General features: G+C 47.7%; 1 protein-coding gene across 4 annotated transcripts; it reads left to right on the forward strand.

Annotated features, from left to right (window-relative positions):
* The first annotated feature begins 21 nt into the window (after window positions 1-21).
* On the forward strand, window positions 22-20,784 carry zgc:162200 (uncharacterized protein LOC558638 homolog). Of its 4 annotated transcripts, XM_060059790.1 has the most exons (11): window positions 26-358; window positions 1,127-1,460; window positions 4,332-4,544; window positions 4,818-4,970; window positions 6,842-7,348; window positions 10,487-11,356; window positions 14,250-14,429; window positions 15,119-15,270; window positions 15,736-15,792; window positions 16,876-17,236; window positions 18,444-18,585. In XM_060059790.1, exons 2-11 carry the CDS (start codon window positions 1,203-1,205, stop codon window positions 18,447-18,449), a joined length of 2,757 nt encoding a protein of 918 aa, XP_059915773.1. In that variant the 5' UTR covers window positions 26-358; window positions 1,127-1,202; the 3' UTR covers window positions 18,450-18,585. The 4 variants fall into 4 exon arrangements, with proteins under 4 accessions (XP_059915912.1, XP_059915968.1, XP_059915773.1 ...); XM_060059929.1 differs by lacking the exon at window positions 16,876-17,236 and having other exon boundaries at window positions 22-358; window positions 18,444-20,784; XM_060059853.1 differs by lacking the exon at window positions 15,736-15,792 and having other exon boundaries at window positions 29-358.
* Window positions 20,785-20,975: the final 191 nt, after the last annotated feature.

Consider the following 20,975-nt stretch of genomic DNA (forward strand, 5'->3'; position numbering starts at 1 on the left):
TACATACCTAAATATCATATTTATACGAAAACAAAAATATTCAAATCACAGGTTTAGAATGTTTAAATTCCTATAAATCGCGTTGGTGAAAACCCGGAAAAATTCAAAGAGATTCCCATGAAGTGTCCCGGTGCCGTTGCTAGAGGGAGCAGTAGATCGGTTTCCGCGCGCTTTGACGCTCGAGCCCACCGGGGAACGGAGAACCGGGTGAGAACGAGAGACGCCTTGTTCTGGACTGGCGTGGTTTAGGCGCCGATGCTCGGGGGTCGTAACGGATTGACATTTCGTTTAACAAACACAACTCGCGGCATATTTCTGTGCGAGTGGATACGGTAGCTCCCCGGAACACGATCTACTGGTGAGTAGCCAATGGGGCTAATTGTGACCGTCGGGATTAGCTTGCTTAACTGGATCCGGTGTTTCCAGGCGAGCTAACGCGTGAATAAACCATCTCGTCAGCGAATCATTGTTGTGTGTTATGTTGATCTGGACAACGGAGATGTTAGCCATCCATTGGACAGAGCAGACCTAGAGTGTGTTGCTAAAATGGCTTCGGTGTATACTTTACTGGAGGCCAGAGATGTTCATGCTAGCACCCAGATGGTGTTTTAATAGCGCCGTTGTGGTGCTGGTTCGGACAGTCCGGTGTGTGTCCATCGTCGGTCAATGGGCGATCAGACAACGGGACTACGACCCCACCCCAGTCAGTGTAGTCGTGCGTGTCAAACTGTTTTTTTGCGCTTTGATAAAAAAAAAAAAGGTTAACTATTTATTACTAGTGCTCAAACCGCTGTCTGCGAGGCACCTGCACATTAACACATCATTCAGTGCTAGCTAAGTATCCGCATTCTCTTTTATACGTACGCTGGCAATTTATTTTATTTCAGATTAGGACATGCATCGACAAGTGACGTGCTTCTTTGCAACGGTTGATTTATTCAATGAGTATATTTTATTTAACGCCGTGGCCTTGAGAGCGAACCATTTGATCTTGCAGCTTCTGGGGACATGTGCAGTCCTGCTGCGGATAATGGTGCTCTGCTGCGATCCTGGACTAGCTATCAGGGTGAGAATGTGTATACTGCAGTTCACCTAAAGTCCTCTCTTTCTTCTCTGACACCCCCAGCGTGTCGTGATGAAAGCTACGAATTGAAGAGATCAATACAACCTTGGATCGACCAGAGGCTGGCCAGAAGAGAGAGATGCTGGAGGCTGACGTGGAGTCCTCGGGTACAGAGTTGGCTCTAGAGCTGCAGGCTGAAATGGAGATGGGGAGCGGGGATCTGAATGCGGAGGTGCTGCGGCTCTCCCTGGAGCTCCAGGAGGCCACAGATCAGAAGCTGCAGGCGGCCCGCTATGGCCTGGTGGTGCTGGAGGAAAGCTCTGCCCTAAAGACCAAGCACAGGCAGCTGGAGGAAGAGCATGAGGCACTCAGACAGGAGCTACAGCAGCTCAAAGAGGTAGGATGAGTCAGACTCGGCCATTACACCCCATATATTATATTTAATAAGTTTGTTGTAATGTACTTAATTATTTATTAAAGACTCAAATGGCTTCGGAGAGAACTCATGTTTCAGCATTCCGTAATCAATATGTGTTATTTTGAATTGAGAATCTTTGGAATTTATACTGGTGGTTTGCCTTTTAGGATTTACTTATTTACTAAATAGATACTGTACTAAACTGTATTTTTTCACAATTGCATAGCTTACATTATCATTAAATTCCTTGATTATATCTGCCTATTACCCGCTTATTATAAGTTACAAATACTTCTATGAAATAAGTAATACTAAGGACCATAATGCTGCGACAAGTTTAATATCAAGTTTAATATCAATCTCCTGTTCTTCATGACTCTTCAAATCATGTATTCCATTTGGAGACACACAAGGGACTTGCAATTGAAGTTGAGAATAATCAAAACGTATAAAAAATGAAACATGATCTTTGTTTTATAAAACAAGCACAAGTCAGTGCAGGACACACGCCGGATTCATAGTAAGGTTTAGTTGTTCGGTTGTTTTCAGTGCTCATGAGGTCAACATCCCGACAATAGCATGTGATATTTAGTCACTGGAGATGGGCTTGCATGTTTGTCAAAACAGAAGAATGCTCTTCTTTTTAAGGTATTGTAATGGAAAAATGTAATCAAAACAATCACATGCATAGATGATGTGACGACCAAGAGTTGTATCCGAGTAGGGATATTCCATTGAATTGTTTTTCTCCTTACTCTGTGACTATGGTTCAATCCTTGAAATATAAAGGTATTTCACACATGAAAACATGCAACACACAACCGCAGATAAGCAGTATCAGACGTGTTTACACATACTGGAGATACTCTGTATAGTTTGGGCGAGGGGGGGCGCCTGAGTAGAGCGTATAGGGCGTGACGCAAAAAGTATACAGCAGAAGTCGCAGTGTTTTGTTTCCAACACATCAAAGTTCACGGGTGAGGCTACCAACTCCATAATTCTGACTCTTGCGGTGACATCAATACTGCACTCATATAGATATATCCACAATGTCAACAGAAGAGTGGAAAGCAGAAACAGGAACACAAAATACAGGCGAGAATAGGGATGGTAACCGATGACCGTTTGACTGATGGTTGACCGTATCAACGTTAACCGATCAATCTTGTCGCTTGTCGGTTAAAAATAAATTTGGGGTCAGTGTGGACTGCGGAGTGTGTGTTGGTTTCACTTCACACAAAAAGATGATCAGATAAGGTGACTTATTGGAAGTTGGACGGACACCGCGTCTCTAGCCCACTTTTTAATATCTCCTCAAGTCTTCATTATTCCCGCATGCGAGCGGCGGAGAATATGATCTCTAAATTATTATGGACAGTAGACTAAACGCTATAAGCCTACAGTTAGCCATCTCATTCCAAGATTTCTATGTGTGAAGTTAATAAAAGTATCCCTTACACTCAATTTTTCCGTCTCCTCCAAACTAAACAAGCGGCGTCTCTTCGGAGTTGTCATTTTCTTAAATGGGGCGCGCCAATGTTTCAAATGAGCTCCTAACGCTGCCCTCTTCCGATTGGCCCCGCTCTCTACACACGGTCAACTTGCAGTAAGCATGCCTCGTGTTTCAATTCAAACACAGGTCGTGCCGCGGTTAAAGCCACTGCCTCTCACTCCGAGAGTGTGTGTGTGTGTGTGAGTCGGAGGCAGAACGGGAGAGAGATAAGCAGAGTCTCGAAATGGCTGTTATTTCAAATAGCACATTTTAATCTGATCGGTTAACCGGTTAATGAGGCTCGGTGGTCAGTCAAGAATATTTTACATTTTCACCATCCCTAGGCGAGAAGAGAATAGTACGAAGCAGCTCCGTGCTGCCGGTTTCGCGCCAGACGCCTGATAGAAACGCCATCAACACTCGCTCGTTGTGAACTCTCCGGTTCTCCGGACTTTACACAAGGGGCCTGGCTTGATAAACTCTGGAGGGGCGGATTCTGAGAATGTCCGTCTTACAGTGCATGTGTGAAAGAAAGGCCTAATAATGTACCAGCCAAGCAGGAATTATTAGACTAGTGGTGACGATGACTAAAACATCCATCATTTGATCTCAATTTAGAATGTTGCAGCTATTCATTCCAGGTCAGTTCTGATTGGATTGAAATTCCAAGACTTAAAATCCTGTGTAATTGCATGTTGAATTTTATCGCGATCACCGCCCATGTAACATCTTACGTAACAAATGTCCGGTAAAGCTAAAGGGAATTGGGTTGAAGGATTTTCTAATAATTCACATCGTACACGTGCACCCATTTATTTTGGCAGGTAAGCAAATATTCCACGCATTTCATAATGCACATTGAAACACGGTTGTATAAGCCTTGGCGACCTAATGCTCAGGGGAACACATTTAGTCCCATGTTAATTTTACTCATCTCCTTATATAGTGCAGCTCTTCCCTCTGCTGTTGTTGATGTGCACTGATGGATGCAGCGTTTTGAGTGCACCATGCCATCTGTAATGATGTGGGGGAGGACTCTTGAGTCTAAACCTTCGCTGTTGGCAGCAGACTAATTTAATCTACCGAATCAAATTTGGAAGAATTCTCTGCGTTTCTCATGGGTGTAGAAAACAAAGACTGAAGGCTGGTATTGTACTCCACACGAATGGCTGAATTTGGTCCTGTTGTTATAACAATAACCAAATTGAAATGAAGACTTGTAATGCGTTAAAGTATTCATAATATCATAAAATAGGATAACAATGCGAGATGTTCAACATTCTTTGTTTCTTTTACACTGGAATGTGATTTATCTAAAGGCCTCACATTTCCCTTTGGTTGTTCCCATCGCTGTATAGGCCTTCGCAGACTCTGTCAGCAGTCAGAAGCGCGCAGCTGCAGATGGAGAGTGCCGGGAGGAGAATCTCATGCAGGAGACGGCTACTAAGGAGGCTGCCATGGCAACCCGCTTGGAGGAGGTCCAGGCGGAATTGAAGCAGGCCCGTCTGGCTCTGGGTAATGCCCATGCTGAAATCGATAGGATCGGGGGGCTCGCTGGACATCTGAAGAAGGTTTGGCTGCTCATCATCATCATATTACATCACATCATCATACATTGCACCAAATCTTATGTTGACAAATATCCACATGCTCTTTACCAAACATGGTTTTGGGACTAATTCCCTGTCAAATAAAAATTAACTGGAGGCTTATATTTTAATATATTCGACATAGATATTCCCACAAACTAGTCAAATGTATAAAAAAATCAATGCACTCAAACTATCCATTTTCTTCGATTGTTTGTGTGTTCTGCTGCCTTGCTCATGGACTGTGTTCTCCAGGAGTCTGAGTGTCTGGAGGCGGAGAAGGACCACCTGCGGGACGAGATGAAGGAGTACAAGGTGCGGGAGCTGAGGCAGCTGCAGGACAACTGTGAGCTGGAGGAGGAGAACATCTCTCTACAGAAGCAAGTGTCGGTGCTCAAGGAGAACCAGGTGAGTACGGACACATTCTGGCTGAACCCCCTGGTGCACATCCTAACCCTGCTTTAAATGTGCTTTCATGATTAGCTGTTTAAGGAAAAGATCCATTACACTCTTGTCAAAATAGTTTTTAATGTTGTAGATTGGGGCGATGAGATCTTGCAGATGGCATAGTGCTCTAAATGGCTGAATTTCATAAGACATGTTAAACAACCTGAATACGATTTATACAATCAATTAATCAATTATCAATTAACAATCAATTATCAATTAAATAATCGTACATCGCAAAACATGTTGTCTACTGTATCAAGGAAGTACAAAATAATTCCTAAGACTTCTCTCTATTGTTCTGGGTGAGATGCCAAGGCGGGGCGAGAGCGTGTGAAACTGGTATTGATTTGTCTCTGAGGGTTTGGACCGCTGATTGCAAACTAATCTTGTCTGGAGGCTGTACTGGAGGCTCTCGACTCTCTCAGACCTTATCAACCAAAATATGAAAACATTATTTCCCACTCCATTTTCAAAAATATTCCTCCCCACACCAATTGTATTTTCTCCATCATGCAATAAGACAAAAACACTTTCTGTTGAAATGTAGGCCAGGGCCTTGAGGCACGCTTATTTGAATACATTTGTTTCCGATTTTGACTATCTAACCACATTACAACACATTTTGCGTATGCATGTTGTCACTATAGCTGTGTTCGAAATCGTTCCCTATTCACTCGCTCACTATTCCCTATATAGTGTTTATGATATAGTGCACTATATAGGGAACGAACAAACGAGAATTCGGACACTACGCCGGCTGAACATTTCTTAACGTCATTTGCGTCAGTAAATGCGCCGGGTATTTGTGTGACGCAGACAGATGCGCCCACATCATGTAAACAAACCGGGCACTCACGAGGAAAGCTGGAGGTTGTATTGATGTTGAATGTTACATTTCCTTGATCCAGGTTTTTTTTAATTAATTTTGAATGTTACATTTTCTATGTTAAATCCAAAATAATTTGTTGACATTTCTAAACGAAAGCCGGAGACTCCATCATTAAATGTATTAGTTTTTCGCGGTTATTCAGCTTCTTCTTCTCCCCCGGAAAAACACGTCTGCTTTGCATTATGGTATACGGGAGTAACATGAAGGGAACATTGTATGTTCACGCAAATTTTAAGTGCACTATATAGTGCATGAAATTAACCACTGAGAATTCGAACACCACTACAAAATGGCGAGCATCCGATATAGTGCACTATATCCGTGACGGGGGACGATTTCGAACACAGCTTATGACACGGCACCGCACCAGCTAATTGCACTAATTACCATGGCTTCAACCAGCGATAGCAATCTACAAGGGAGTCCACCAGCTGTCCTTATTAGCTGTAATTAAAACCTGCCGCCGGTTGGGAGGTGGTGCGCTGGTGGTAGGAGGCAATCATCTGCCATGGAGAGTAGCTGCAGATAACTGATAAACAGATCACTCTCAAAGTGTGTAAACTTGAGAAGCATAGGAGCGTGACCCACTCCATTGTTCTTCCATACGGAAAAGGGAGCTGGGATTTCTGGGGTGGGCAGGGGCTATGAGCCTTGCATCGCATCCTGCAGAGGGGACTCCCGCCGGAGTTAAAATCTTTGACTCCGTCACGCACCAAACAATAGATTGGCTTTAGAGTTCAAAAGCACAACGTTTTAATCCCTTCTAACTGTGTCTGTTTTCTCGGGAACACTCGGCCTGACTTAGCGGCGTGCTCACGGTGTCTTACGGCGTCTGAAGCGAGCGCTCCTTAACCGGGTTCTTTGTCCTATTTAAAGACCATAAGACCTTAACCCATGGCTGCTCTGTGTCCCGGGGGCCCTGGTCGCCATGGCGCCGCAGGTGGAGTTTGAGGCGGTGAAGCTGGAGCTGACCCAGAAGGACGAGGAGCAGGAGGACCTGCGGGGGCAGCTGGACGAGGCGGCGCGCCTCAAGGAGATCGCGGAGCGGCAGCTGGATGAGGCCCTGGAGGCCCTGAAGGAGGAGCGGGAGCAGAAGAACAACCTGAGGAGGGAGCTCTCGGCCCTCTCCCTCAACCCCTTCGACTCGGTGGGCAACCTGGAGCTCCACCTCGACCAGCTGGACGAGAGCCAGGAGGAGGGCCCGGGGGGGCGGGGGGGCGAGGGAGAGGACCAGGACAGCGGCTTTAACAACGGCCCCGGCTCCGCCCCCGATTCTGCTGACCCTCCTCACTCGGGCGGCTCCAAGACCAACGGCCTCATCCAGCGCTACTCCACGCCGCGCAGCAGCGACGTCTTCCTCCGCGCGCCCACGTCCGGCCTGGTGTCCGACCTGCTCAGTGAGCTGCACTTCTCGGACAGCCAGAAGCTCAAGCAGCAGCTCCTACAGGTACAGGGCGTCGACGCGGCGGCACCGTCGTCCGTTGGGGGACTGTCGTACCTGTGGCTCAGCGCTGTGACGTCATGAATGTCCCTCCCCGTCAGGACAGCCTCAGCTACACGCAATTTATACAGAAGGTTTCTCCCTCAGAGACAAAACACATGACAATAACCATACTCACAATAGGTATCAGCTGGATGAATATATTATAATATAGAACGCTGAATATTTACAAAGAGATAGATAAAGATATACATCTACATAGTTAAACAAATACATAGATAGAAGGTACAGAGATGGATATATATATATATATTCTGCTTTCTAAAACGGTTGACAACCCTTTACCCTTAAAGGTCCCATGACATGCTATTTTATGTATTCTTTAATATAGGTATTAGTGGGCAACTAACACAGTATTCAAAGACGTTCCCTAAATTCAGCCGTGGTGCAGAGTTACAGCCACTCCGAGCCAGTCGCACATTGAGCTTCCCCCAAATGCGCTGTTTCGGTGGGCGTGTCAAGGAGGAGGGTGGGGGTGTGGCCCTGAGCAGCTTGCAGCCACCATGCGCTCTGTTTACAGTGGATGTATCGCAATGGCGAGCCGCACACAGCCTTTAGCCGTGTTCTGTAAATATTCTAGAACACACGGGAGTCCTGGAGCTCTATATCTAAATATGATCATATAGCCTACACAGATATCTATATCATATAATATATATTATCACGGCCAAAAGCTGTGTGAGCCGATATTATGAATCTCAAACGACCGCGTTGGGTTCTCCGACGTTCCTGGTTCTTCAACGTCCACATCAATGTGAATACACACACTGTAACGCAAGTGTTTCTTGTCGGTTCTTTGACGTGTCTTGTATTTCCACAACGAGACTGTCGTGGGGGTTATCTGAGCCATGGTTGAGAAGGAATTGGGGGAAAGGAACTTTGATTTGACTCGCTGAAGTACATGAACTGCGACATGCCGCCGGTTGCCGCGAGGCACCATCGCCCGGCAGCGGGCAGCCGGCAGCAGGCAGCGCGCGGTTCAGTCGACTTCAGGTTGATGTGAAAGTGGAAGAATCAGAGACGTCGCAGAACCCGACAAAGTCGTTTGTGATTCATAATATCGTCTGGAGGCGCACACAATATGTTATATGATATAGATATCTATGTATATGATATTATTTAGATATAGAGCTCCAGGACTGTAACGCAAGTGTTGTACACTTCCTTGTTATTTGGATAACCGTTCTGCTGTTGGTGTGACGTCGGACTCTCGTATCTGGTATTTCTACAACGAGACTCGTATTGGGGGTTATCTCAGCCAAGGTTGAGAATGAATTGGGGGAAGGAACTTTGGCTTTGACTCCCTCAAGAACATGAACCACGACAAGGAGGAGAAAGGGATCTTTGCCGGGCAGCGCTTATGCACCTCCGCCGGTGGTCCCTCAGCGGGGCTCAAGCGGGAGACATTCGCCGACAACAATCCCTTTCTCCTCCATGTCGTGGTTCATGTTCTTGAGGGAGTCAAAGCCAAAGTTCCTTCCCCCCAATTCATTCTCAACCTTGGCTGAGATAACCCCCAATACGAGTCTCGTTGTAGAAATACCAGACGTGTTATGCGCCATCACACCAACAGCAGAACGGTTATCCAAATAACAAGGAAGTGTGCAACACTTGCGTTACAGTCCTGGAGCTCTATATCTAAATAATATCATATGATACATAGATATCTATATCATATAACATATTGTGTGCGCCTCCAGACGATATTATGAATCACAAACGACTTTGTCGGGTTCTGCGACGTCTCTGGTTCTTCCACATCAACCTGAAGTCGACTGAACCGCGCGCTGCCTGCGGCCGGCTGCCCGCTGCCGGGCGATGGTGCCTCGCGGCAACCGGCGGCATGTCGCAGTTCATGTACTTCAGCGAGTCAAACCAAAGTTCCTTTCCCCCAATTCCTTCTCAACCATGGCTTAGATAACCCCCACGACAGTCTCGTTGTGGAAATACAAGACACGTCAAAGAACCGACAAGAAACACTTGCGTTACAGTGTGTGTATTCACACACACATACACACACATGTGGCGCTCGCACGGTCGAGTCTCATTGGCGGGCCAACGTCTCTGGGCGGGCCAGGCAGAGTAAGGGGAGGAGCTGAGATTCCTCATGACGTCATGAGCACAGATTTCCAAATCAGCGCGCTTGAGCCTCCGTTTTTTCAAAGGCGAGCAGAACAGCTAGTGCTCGTTTTACACCAAACGCAAGTTTTAGCCACTGGGGGACCATAGGCAGGCTAGGGGAACTCATATTTATGTTAGAAAACCTCATAAATTGAGATTTTCATGTCATGGGACCTTTAAGTCTTTTATCACATAGTGATAGATCTATATTATAATTCTTAAATGTAAGGAAACCCTTCACCCATTCTATAGTATAGTGATTTGAGCGTGTCAGACAGATCAGTTTGCCCCACTTTGCCTGACATTGTATCTGCTGCTTCCTGTTTCCAACCACATCCTCAATCTGTCACCAGTACATTCTGCCTCCCTGTAATACATGAGGCTGCCACCTCCTCAAGGCCCGTAAAACCACAATGCACCTCCGATCCGCTTGGCCACTCACTACGCCCTGCGCCAGCTTTCTTTAGTGTGTTTTCTTGAGGGTACTTAAGAAAATGAAGATGTTGACCATTGTGCCTGCTCTAGTTTGTGAAGGAGGTATATTATTCATGATGCACTCTGCAGCAGCACAGGGGAGGGGGTTGGGTTCAGCTGCTGCTGCCCAGCAGATGTTCCGAGCCCCAGAATGGGGGTAGTAAACCAATCTATAAATAGTGCATCCATGATTCATGACAGACGCATGTGAAATGTTTGGGTCGGGTGTGTTACTTTGCTCCATGGGCGATGGTCACTAGAAGGCTTAAATGATCATTGGGCTTTTTGGGCTTTGACGATTGAACTAAAAGTCGCATTTACATCAACATTTATTTAAACAGAGAGGTGAGTCCCAGGATTCATCTTCAATGAGGCCCTGTGTACAGACAATATGAAACCGTATCAATCCAATAAATATGATGAATAAGAATGAATAAATGAACAATACTATAAATAAATGAACTAATGTTCTGTCTGTGCGCGGCCCAGGTGGAGCGAGAGAAGGCCACGCTGGTCAGCACCATCGAGGAGCTCCAGATGCAGCTGGTCATGTCCAAGCAGGCGTTCAGCCAGCAGGAGGACAAGGTGGGCTCGCTGACCCAGCAGCTGGAGGTCATCCATGGGGGCCAGCAGGGCGGACAGAAAGCCGGCGGCGGCGGGGACAACGAGGCGGAGGACGGCGGCGACTACGACTACGAGCTGGACGTCAAGAGCACGGAGGTGCTGGAGGCCCGCATGCGCGCCGCCCAGGAGGAGCTGCTGCTGCTGCGGGAGGAGCTGACGCAGGCCGGGGCGCGCTACACCAGCCTGGAGCAGCGCTGCAGGCAGGAGAAGGACCGCTGGCGGGCCGAGGCCCAGGAGCTGGCCGACAAGATCCGGCAGTGCATCAAGTCGAGCCGGCAGGACCAGGAGCGCATCAGCGAGCTGGAGAAGGAGATCGGCGCCACGCGCAAGGTGGCCACCGACTCGGAGGGCCACCTGAGCGTGGCGCAGGAGGAGCTGCTGGCCTTCTCCGAGGAGCTGTCCAACCTCTACCACCACATCTGCGTGTGCAACAACCTGACGCCCAAGCGGGTCACCCTGGACTATTACCGCGACGGCGCCCGGGCCAACGGCGGCGGGGGCAGCGGGCGGCGGGTGCACCACCCCACCCCGGCCCAGCAGGCGCAGAGGAAGCAGCGCTCCAGCGACCTCTTCGGCTCCAAGGCCGCGGCCCTGCAGTTCATGGGGGAGGTGGACTGCTCGGGGTCCAGCGCGGACCCGGCCAGCTGCCCTGGGACACCCTCACTGGACTTCAGGGACCCCTCCAACGTCCGCAACCTGATGGCGGTCATCAGGTGCCAGGTCAAACACCTCCGGGTAAGAGGCTCTTCTCAGAGACGGCGTTAACCACACGGTTCCACGGCCACCATTGTTTTTTTTGCTTATCATCTTAAAGGGAAAAGGGGATAAATACTAAATTCTCAAAAGTATTTAGGTGGGGAAGACTTCTATTCCTGTGGCTTCGGATTGCAGAATTCATCGTCATGATTACTATTGCGTTTCATTGGAAACAGACATAGATTTTTTCTTTGATGGTTCGGCCATTGATAGGCTACGCTAAGTTGCAACGCTACTTAGCGTAGGAAAAACTGGAAAAACGGTACATCAGGCACAGTAGCTCGGCCAACCCTCTGACAAATCCACCAACGCTGGGTGATGGAAAACGAATCGCTACCTGTGCGCTGGGAAAGCTGCCACGGATACCCAGTTGGTAACATTCATTATTCTTCAATTACAACGGCTTCCATCATTGGGCCATAAGCTTAATTAACATTCTGTAACCTCATTTGACAGCAGAGAATTAAGACAATTATTTACAGGAAATCTTCCAAATGATTCCCTTAAGTATCACTGGCAGTTAATCGTCTATTTTATTGTGTCTTTTGATCATTTGATATGGACATTAAGAGACTGTTGGATACAATAGCACTTTTTACCCAACAAGAACATCCTCTTATCTTTTATAACAAAGCTTTAGCCACGTAAACCCTTGCCAGCGCTGTGTTTTTTCTGAATGATTACAAGCTCCGCTCGAGCCCTGGGGAAAGTCCTCCTCCTCCCTGGTACAAGCCTCCCTCTTCTAATCCTCATTAAAGACTGTTTCTAGCCCCTGATCACAACCCACCTTCCTGTGCAGGCCGGTACACCACGCTATGTGTACGGATTAGGGATGGAGCGGTACATGTAAAGAATGTATGTCTGTATTGTGAGGTTTGCCATTAGCCAAAAGGCAAGTATAAAAAAAAAAACTTCAAATACAGTCATTGGTTGGAAACCAGTTTTCCGCCGTTATTACGGTACCCAGTGTAAACAAACGAACGATGTGTAGACGGACGCCGTCTCGGCAGTGCTCAAGACTGACGTTTTCTACTGGTTTTTCATTTGGTGGAACCTTGCCATATTTGGTTGAACCCATTTCTTCGATGCTTTGTCGCAATATTGGTAAGCAATACACAGATTGATCAGACACCAATCATTATCGGCCGATATACGCCCTAAACATGTGATCGGCTGCAGGAATCTGCATAATTCAAGTTGCTAGGCCGATCACGTGACTCAAAAACTTTAGTGTAGAAGACGCGCCGTCATTAGGTTCAGTTACTGAGAAAGTAATGTCAACCCGCTTTAACATGCTTAATCCTGTTGCTGGCCCCCTGGTCTGGGCTCGTGAGTGAAGCCATAGACGGCACTCCTTTCATAACGGAACGTCAGAAATAGTCGGTTGGTTATGCAAATACAGAACCGGCTTCCTTTGCATACTGCTCATTAATGTTGTTTTGTTTGATATTTTTGTGTAGTTCTGGCTAAATGTATTCATCCCAATGATACATTTCCAATTTGTTTCCCCGTGTGTAAAACTCTCTAAATCAATCCTGATAAATAGTAAATGTTACCAATAGTCTATCACCACCTTGGTTGACTCCTTAAAAGGGACATATTATGAAAATAACACTTTTCTTGGGATTTCGGGTGTTGTTTTGGGTCTCACACGCATACAAAAGTCTGTACATAATTTTTTGATTGAGATATGCATTTCTGAAAGTACCCCGCCTACAGTTACCAAACGAGCGAGTCAATTTCGACGCCCCCTCCTATGTAGGAAGGGGGCACAGTTGAATATTACCTCCCGCTTCCCCACTCCCCTCCAATCAGAGCATAGCTAAGATTTTGTGGACCAGCGGACGAGCAGCTCCGGCGAGGGGAACTCGGCGGCAGCTCACCTCCGGGAGTACAGTCCCTTTCTCCTCCGGACTGCCGCCGAGCAGTCCGGAGGAGGGGACATGGAGGAGTAAGGGGTTGTGCTCCCCGAGCTGAGCTACCGGACTGCCGCCGAGCTACCCCCGCCGGACTTTTCAGCTCCCGGAGGTCACCCGCCGGAGCAGGCGGAGAGCTTCGGCAGAAGTTCAGCTCCCGGAGTACAATCCCTTTCTCCTCCATGTTGGGTTCATGGACTTCAGAGAGTCAAGGCCAAAGTTACTTTCCCCCAATTCTTCTCAACCATGGCCCGGTTACTATGTTTACTTGTTGGGAAAACACCATAATATGTCTCCTTTCAAATCATAGCACACGAGATCGTCAGCCTGTAAAGATATAGCCTGTGAGCAACGCGGTTGTATATCTGGATAAAAGGCTTGTGCCACACAGGAAGCTAAAAGTAGGCTGTAAGCATCTCTCATGTAGCCTACACTCAAAGGTTACCCACCGCACCCTCTTCATAAACAATCCAGACTATGTAGGCTCTATACACATACAGTAGAGTGGCCGGTTGCTACTACGTTATAGTATTTACATTAATAAGCTTTTATTATATGGCTACGCTAAGTTGCCACAATAGGAAACCAGGAAAAACTGTACATCAGGCACAGTAGCTCGGCCAACCCTCTCTGACAAAACCATGGTAGTTAACTGGGTGCAAAGATTTTCCTTGGTCTTGAAGCTTCTTTGCCAACATTTTGCTCACATTTCTTGAGCAAAGAACATCCAGCCAAGAGTAATCCTGTAAGGATCGGCCATTCTACATATTTACACACCCTAATAAACATGGTCAAAAACTAAACAAAATGGCAACAGTCGGTCAATCCTTTCCCTTTTTTGAAAAGGAATTTCAGATGCTAGTCATAGATCCCAAAAATGATAATAAATAAATGAATTGAAGGGTTTAGTCCCAACAGTGGTGCTCCGTAATCACTGTGACCCCCCCTGTCCCCAGGTGGCGGTGGACCTGTGTCGCCAGCGCGGCGCCCTGCCCTGCTCGGCGTTCGGCAACAGCGGGGAGTGCGAACGCGACGCAGAGACCCTGATGGAGGAGGTGCTCAAACTGAAGTCTCTGCTCAGCACCAAGAGGGAGCAGATCGCCACTCTGAGGACCGTGCTCAAGGCTAACAAGCAGGTATGAAGACGGTCACAGGCGACCACAGCAAGACACCCGGGCTCAGTGTTTATAGCAACAGGCCACGCCTTCTCACGGCCTACCTTTTCATAGAGTTAGGTTCTGGGTAGGTCAATTGATTGCATTATTTGCAAAAGTCAACAATGACATAATCATTCATTTAGAGCGTGCTCGGATGCTAACAACAACAGAGGCTTTGGCTTAGTGTGATGAAGCAGTCCTCCCACCCCCCTCCCTGCCTTACTGTGACGCACCACCTTCTGTCGTGATCCGCTCCTAACCCCCTCGACCAACATCACTCTCCCTTTTAAGGCGCACACACACACACGCACACGCAGACACGCACGTACTAATCTGCCTGGACTGAGCCGAGTCACAGACCAGCCCTCCAGGTCCAGCAGAACGTCCGGCAGCCATGTCTTGCTGTTACCAAAACAAAAGCTGTTGGCTAACCTGAGTAAATCTACCCTAATAGTCAATTCCGTAAGTTATTATGAAAACCAAAGGTCCCCGAATGGGCCAGGCATAGGCAGAAATAACTGCAGCCATCTGTTAGTGGCTGTATTTACGTAATCCTCCGCGCTGTTTGTGTTTGACTTAAAAAGAAACAAGAGGGTAAGGGAAGCCAGGCCGTTGACTGGGTCTGTAACGGAATGTGTGCGTGTGCCTGGCTCGTGTCTCCGTTTCAGACGGCCGAGTTGGCGCTGTCCAACCTGAAGACCAAGTATGAGACGGAGAAGGGCATGGTGTCGGAGACCATGGTGAAGCTGAGGAACGAGCTCAAGGCCCTGAAGGAGGACGCCGCCACTTTCTCCTCTCTGCGAGTCATGTTCGCTAGCCGGTAAGCCCCCCCCCCCCCCCCCCCCTGTTTTGTTCTGCACAGAGGCTAATGCGGCGTACGTGCTCCCATAAGACGCTGCGCATGCCTTAGGGAGGTGGGGCGGGGGCCGGGGGCCAGGAAATGCTTTCGTTGGAAATTCTTTCTAGGAAATGATTTTGTCCTAACAACGGATGTCACACTAACCGCGAATATCACATTGAAGCTTTAAGGGGAAAGCCTAGTGATCATTTTTGTCTGTGACATTAAAATCTGAACTTTTTATTTATTTGTTGCTCTGCCGAATTCCTACTCTGTTGACTCTCAGCTCATGTCCTCGTTGTGTAGCATCGAGGCCGTTGTCACGGCACATCCTTTGCCGCCGGTGTCCTCTTATAGGCTTAACGTCGTGCTGAGGCGCGGGGCGCACAGCTTCCCCAGGGCCTCACCTGGAGCTTAAGGCCCACATGCTGTGCCCTGTGCTTGCAGGGAAACGGAAACACGCTGCAGTCAGGCTTTGTCACCTGACGACTGGACATGGTTAATGTAAGCGAGGTGGGAGAGGGTAGAAGTGCGTGTTTGTGTGCGTGTGTGCGTGCGTGCGCGCGTGCGTGTGTGTGCACATGCGTTGCCTGCCTGGGCACATCGTTCACAACCCTTTCTTCACTAACCTGAGGGCAGCTTCTCTCTCTCACCGGGCAGTAGGGCATGTCGCTTGCAGGACTAACGGGGTTCCTCCTGTGTGGTGTGCATGTGGAAAAGGTGGTGGAAGAGAATCTGGTCATTCTCGTATTTTTCTCCTTTTTTCTCTTTTGCTTTTATTTCTTGGGTATGAGGCTGTCCTGTAGAAAATGCATCGTTTTCTATTTAGTTTGATTGATTTTGCATTACCGTCCCAATCACACGTGCGCGTGAGGTGTCTCTGGACTAGGGAAATGGGAAGACAGAGTCATGGTAAGCTGTCTGGTCCCGGTCTCTCCAGACGGATATGAGCTGGCCTTTGATTATCTTTAAGAAGGATTGGAGCGCAGAGTGAGGTCAAGGGCCTACTTTCTGCGTGGAGGAGGACCGAAGATTACTGGGTTCCACGTGAGCCTCTCTTAGCAAGCAAGACTGACTGCAGTGCCCTCATCTGGGCAGTCGGGCTAACTGCGTGTGTCGACAGAGGAAAGAAGACCCCATGACATTTGACTTCCCTTGCTCACTTAGTTCTTTGTCGTTTGACTTCCCTGTTCAATGTGCCAAAAAGGATGAAAAATCTGTGCATTATTTATTTGACATCCAAATGATAAATAAACACCCTTGCACGCCATTCAAATTCTGGAAGATGAAATGGTCATAATAATAGCAGTATGAAAGAATCCTATGCTCTTCATGCCATTTCTCTTTAAACTCCTTCCTGACTCCGTTAGAGATGGTTCTTCCTCTTCCCGCTGGTTTCTAGCCCTCTTCTGCTTCTCTCTTTCACACGGTCCTCGCTGGGTTTAACTTCTAGTCCGGCTCCGGTTCCTGACGTATACACAAGTCGTGTGTGAGCGCTTCTCTGTCCCCCTGCTTTAATGTGGTTTTGTGTGTGTGTGTGTTTGTGCATGCGACCACTCCCCGTCCCGTCACCCTCGTGCCTCCCAGGTGTGACCAGTACGTCACCCAGCTGGACGAGATGCAGCGGCAGCTGGCGGCGGCCGAGGACGAGAAGAAGACCCTCAACACGCTGCTGCGCATGGCCATCCAGCAGAAGCTGGCGCTCACCCAGCGGCTGGAGGACCTGGAGGCCCCCCGCTCGCCCAACAGCCTCAACAGCAGCCCGCGCCGCTCCCGGGCCAAGGAGCTGGCCACCAAGTCGGGCCGCGCCAGCCGCAGCCCCAGGAACAGCCCGGCGCGGCCCCCCGCGCGGAACAGCCCGCGCGCCAGCCCCGTGTTCGGCAGCAGCGCGGCCAACACGGCCACCAACCACCTCCGAGCCATCACCCGCAGCCTCCACACCAGCCCAGTAAGAACCCCCCTCTCTCTCTGCCCCGGCGCCCGCCCGCGGCCCACCGGCGGGGGCGCCCCCCTCCCGCGGGACGCCACCTTCATTAGGAGCCGTAGCGTCAGCGACGTCTTTAGCGCGTCGGGCTGCCGCGGTGCCCGCGGCGGTGAGGGCGGTCTGAGCCGGAGGGGCTCGGCCAGCTCTCTGGACGGGGACTTCCTGGTGAAGACGTATGTCCGAGACACCAGGCAGAGTAACCCGGGCCGCAGGGGCTCAGCGCCCCCCCGCCAGGACACCTTTATCACGACCCGCGTTGTGGCCTCTTGTCGCCCCGCCGCCGCGCCCAGGTCCTCCGTCGTAGCTCCGCCCGTAGCAAAGCTAACCTCTTCTACTAAATCCCTGCACTTCTGTCCCGCTAACGCACGTGACCTGCATGCTAATGGCTCACCACAGCTATCCAAACCCCTGTTAAAGGCCAACCTAGATGTCTCTGTCAGGAGGAAACAGCACCTGGCTCAGAGGCCGTTCTCGGCCCAGGACGAGTGCGCCAGCGCCAACACGTCCTGTGCCGGCGAGGCGCTGTACCCCCGGTGTGAGTCTAGACCCACCGCACACCCTGCCTCCTCCTGCACTGACGCTTATCCGTCTGACAAGAGCAGACGTTCAGGGTTAGTTAGAGAGGCCAGGCGCGGCTCCGCCTCCACTAGTAGTGCTGCCGAGGAGCTTATGGAGCCGGTCAGTAAGGGCGCCGCAGGTAAAGCCCCGCCCAAACCAGGAAGAGCTCGGAGCTCGCACTGTAAATCGTCCCGCAGGCGATAGAACGATTGGCGAGTTTTTGCAACTCAAGCTTACTAATATAACTAATATCGGAGATTGGTATTAACTGCTATTGGAATTAATCACATTTTGGTAGTAGAAACACAAATATAAATGTGATTTATGATGATATCAAATGTTAAGTGTTTTAACATCATAGTAACCTGTTCATTGTTTCAATATATCAAATATATTTAAAAGAAAAAGAAAAAAAAAGTATATATACCAAGATACATCAAACAATAAATTAAAAGTGGCATTTCATTTCTAAAATTCATCATAATCTCCTTTTGATTTAATATATATGTATGTGAAGTTACAAACATGTTTTCTCCTCTCCCTCCTGTCTTTCTCGACGTCCTCAACTAAAACTGTTCTCGTGTCTTGTGTCTGTCCTAACTCTTGTCCGTAGCGCTGACACAGCTCTCATCACTCCACCACCCGACTCCTCCATAAGGAGAACCCGTCTTCATGTTGACCCGACCCAACCTCTCCTCCCTCGGCCACCGCCCCGCCACCGAGACCTCCTGTCGACCACCACCACCACCACCACCTCCCCCCTGACCCCCGACCCCCACACTCCCCTCCAGACAACACCAGACCTTCTGGATCCAACAAACTGAAACTAAAACCATCTTGTCATCCATCCATGCCTTCTGTGTCTCCCTCTCCGCCCGGAGCGCGCCTGCGTGCATGCAGCCCGGCCCCCGCAGTAGGGCGGGGGGGGGGGACCCCGCTGCTCCCCCTGGCTCTGTGGTGTCTTAACTGTCGCCACACAACCTCCCGTCCCATCGTCTTGTGTTTTTAAAGATTGTGTGCTGTGAAGAAGTTCCATTGACAGTATTTGTTCTAGGCCGAATCTTTCCAATACGATATTTAGTTTCCACAAGTATTTTTCCACATGGCTTCGTCCCGTCCCAAATGTACTGTGTTTTAAAGTGATGTATATGCAAGGCTGTGACCTGTTGCCCTAAAACATCCGGAAACCTTTTGCCTTTAGTGTGGCCTTCTTTGATTAGGCCTCTCTGTTATCCATTTGGTGGTGCTGACCCTCACAACTACTATGGTTTAGACTCTGTAGCTTTCTAATAATGGCATACACAAATGTCTAATGCTTGCAAAAGTCTTGTGGCCCATCCATCTTCAGAATCCTCTTCTGTATCACGGACCCTGATACAAAGGTGTCATAGTGTGATATCCGTTTCAGAACCTCTGGCTTTGACCGATCAGCTACAGCAACCTTTAAAGTTCAGCGAACAGATCACTTCACTGGGGAGTATAGCTCAGCCATATTGCTACCGCCTCAGGTCTAACACAAATTAATCAGGCACCGTGATTTGAAGATATGATTGGATCAACATCCAGCTTACGTTGCCAGCTATGCAGACATGTCGGCTCGGTTATTGTTCAATGTCATTCGTTCAGATTAGAGTGAGCTGTTACTAGTTTACTTATTTTCTTGCGGTAAAGTTCCAGTACCTTCTTAAAGCAATTTGGCTACAAAAAAAACAAAACTTTAACCAACATATCTAAGGGACATATCTATGTGATTCAAACAAAATATCCAGGACTGCATTAATTGTGCTTTCAGATTTCCCCATTGGCCTGATTACCATAAAATAGAAAGCCCAGTGTGTCTTAATAACACATTGGTATGAGTCAACATCCTGTTGGTATCATGACATGCACAGTTGAATTCATACATTTGGCACATACAGGTTCATAGAAGTCCAACTACTAATATGGCAGTTAACTACTAACAGCAGCTGTGTGGCTAGCCTTCATTCAAATTAACTCATTTAAATAATGGCTTCTTATAGGCATGATTGGAAACCTTATAGATGCAAATATGGTTTCCTATTTAGATGCTTACTTACAAGAGTAAAGTTTAAGATCTCCACAGGTTATAACGTTCTTTGCAACTTCACTCACATCTGACGGTCCAATGAAAATGCTGAGATTTGTAATCCATTTCCAGGACTGAAATGTGGATCAGATACGGATCTCCGGTACCAGAAGCAATGTGATGTGGATCTTAAGCATTATCTTGTGAATAGTGGACTTTGTGGGAAGAATCGAGCTTAAGAATCACGTTTAAAATTGAAAAATCAATGTAAGAAGGAAATATATTTTCAATTGTAGATTATTAGTGAATTAGAAGAAACCACGTCCTGCTGATTTTTTATAAATCAAAAATTTGAGTGCCTTGTCTTTTTTTGCTGGCCTCTTTATCTTGGATTGCTGTCACCTTTTGTAAAGAATGGCTATCACGCAAACACTGTAGAAATTATTTTTCTTTTTAATTAGCAAATTTATTTGTTTGCTTTTTAGGTAAAAAGGTGGCCAGTCAGCACTGATTAAGGTGATACTTGATTTCGGTAGAATATTTTCTATTATGTATATGCACACACCTTGTATGATGATACGAGTACACATGATTAGACTGAGTCCCTCAAGGTCCCTGAACTAACCAACTACTGTTTTTAGTTGGTAATATTATTATATGGATTATGAAGGATGTAAATATGCAACATTTTAAAATATTCTACCAAAAATTAATATCTGAGTAGAATTTGCAATGGAATCCTGTTACTGCTTATCAATTCTTGTTGCGAATGTGAATAATTTATGTAGTTGTATACATTTTCAATTGACATCTGTATTTATGTTTTGTGTAAATTGTTGCAATGTCATTCACATGCATCATCCTTGTAAACCACTTGTCCTGAAAAAATAAAATACTGTTCATGTAAGCTTCCTCTTTATGTATTGATTGTATTCAGGAGATTTAGATAGAACTGGAATGCAGGCTCTTTGTGAGTTAAATCTTTTTGATATTTTGATTGGTCCCACGCACAAAATCCCGCCCCTTGTACCCAGTTTATTAAATATATGGAGTCCCATATATTTGGGACTCTTAGTTAGCAGTTAAACAAAATGCGAT

The sequence above is a fragment of the Gadus macrocephalus genome, chromosome 1 (genome assembly GCF_031168955.1).
Source record: "Gadus macrocephalus chromosome 1, ASM3116895v1".
Classification (NCBI taxonomy): domain Eukaryota; kingdom Metazoa; phylum Chordata; class Actinopteri; order Gadiformes; family Gadidae; genus Gadus; species Gadus macrocephalus.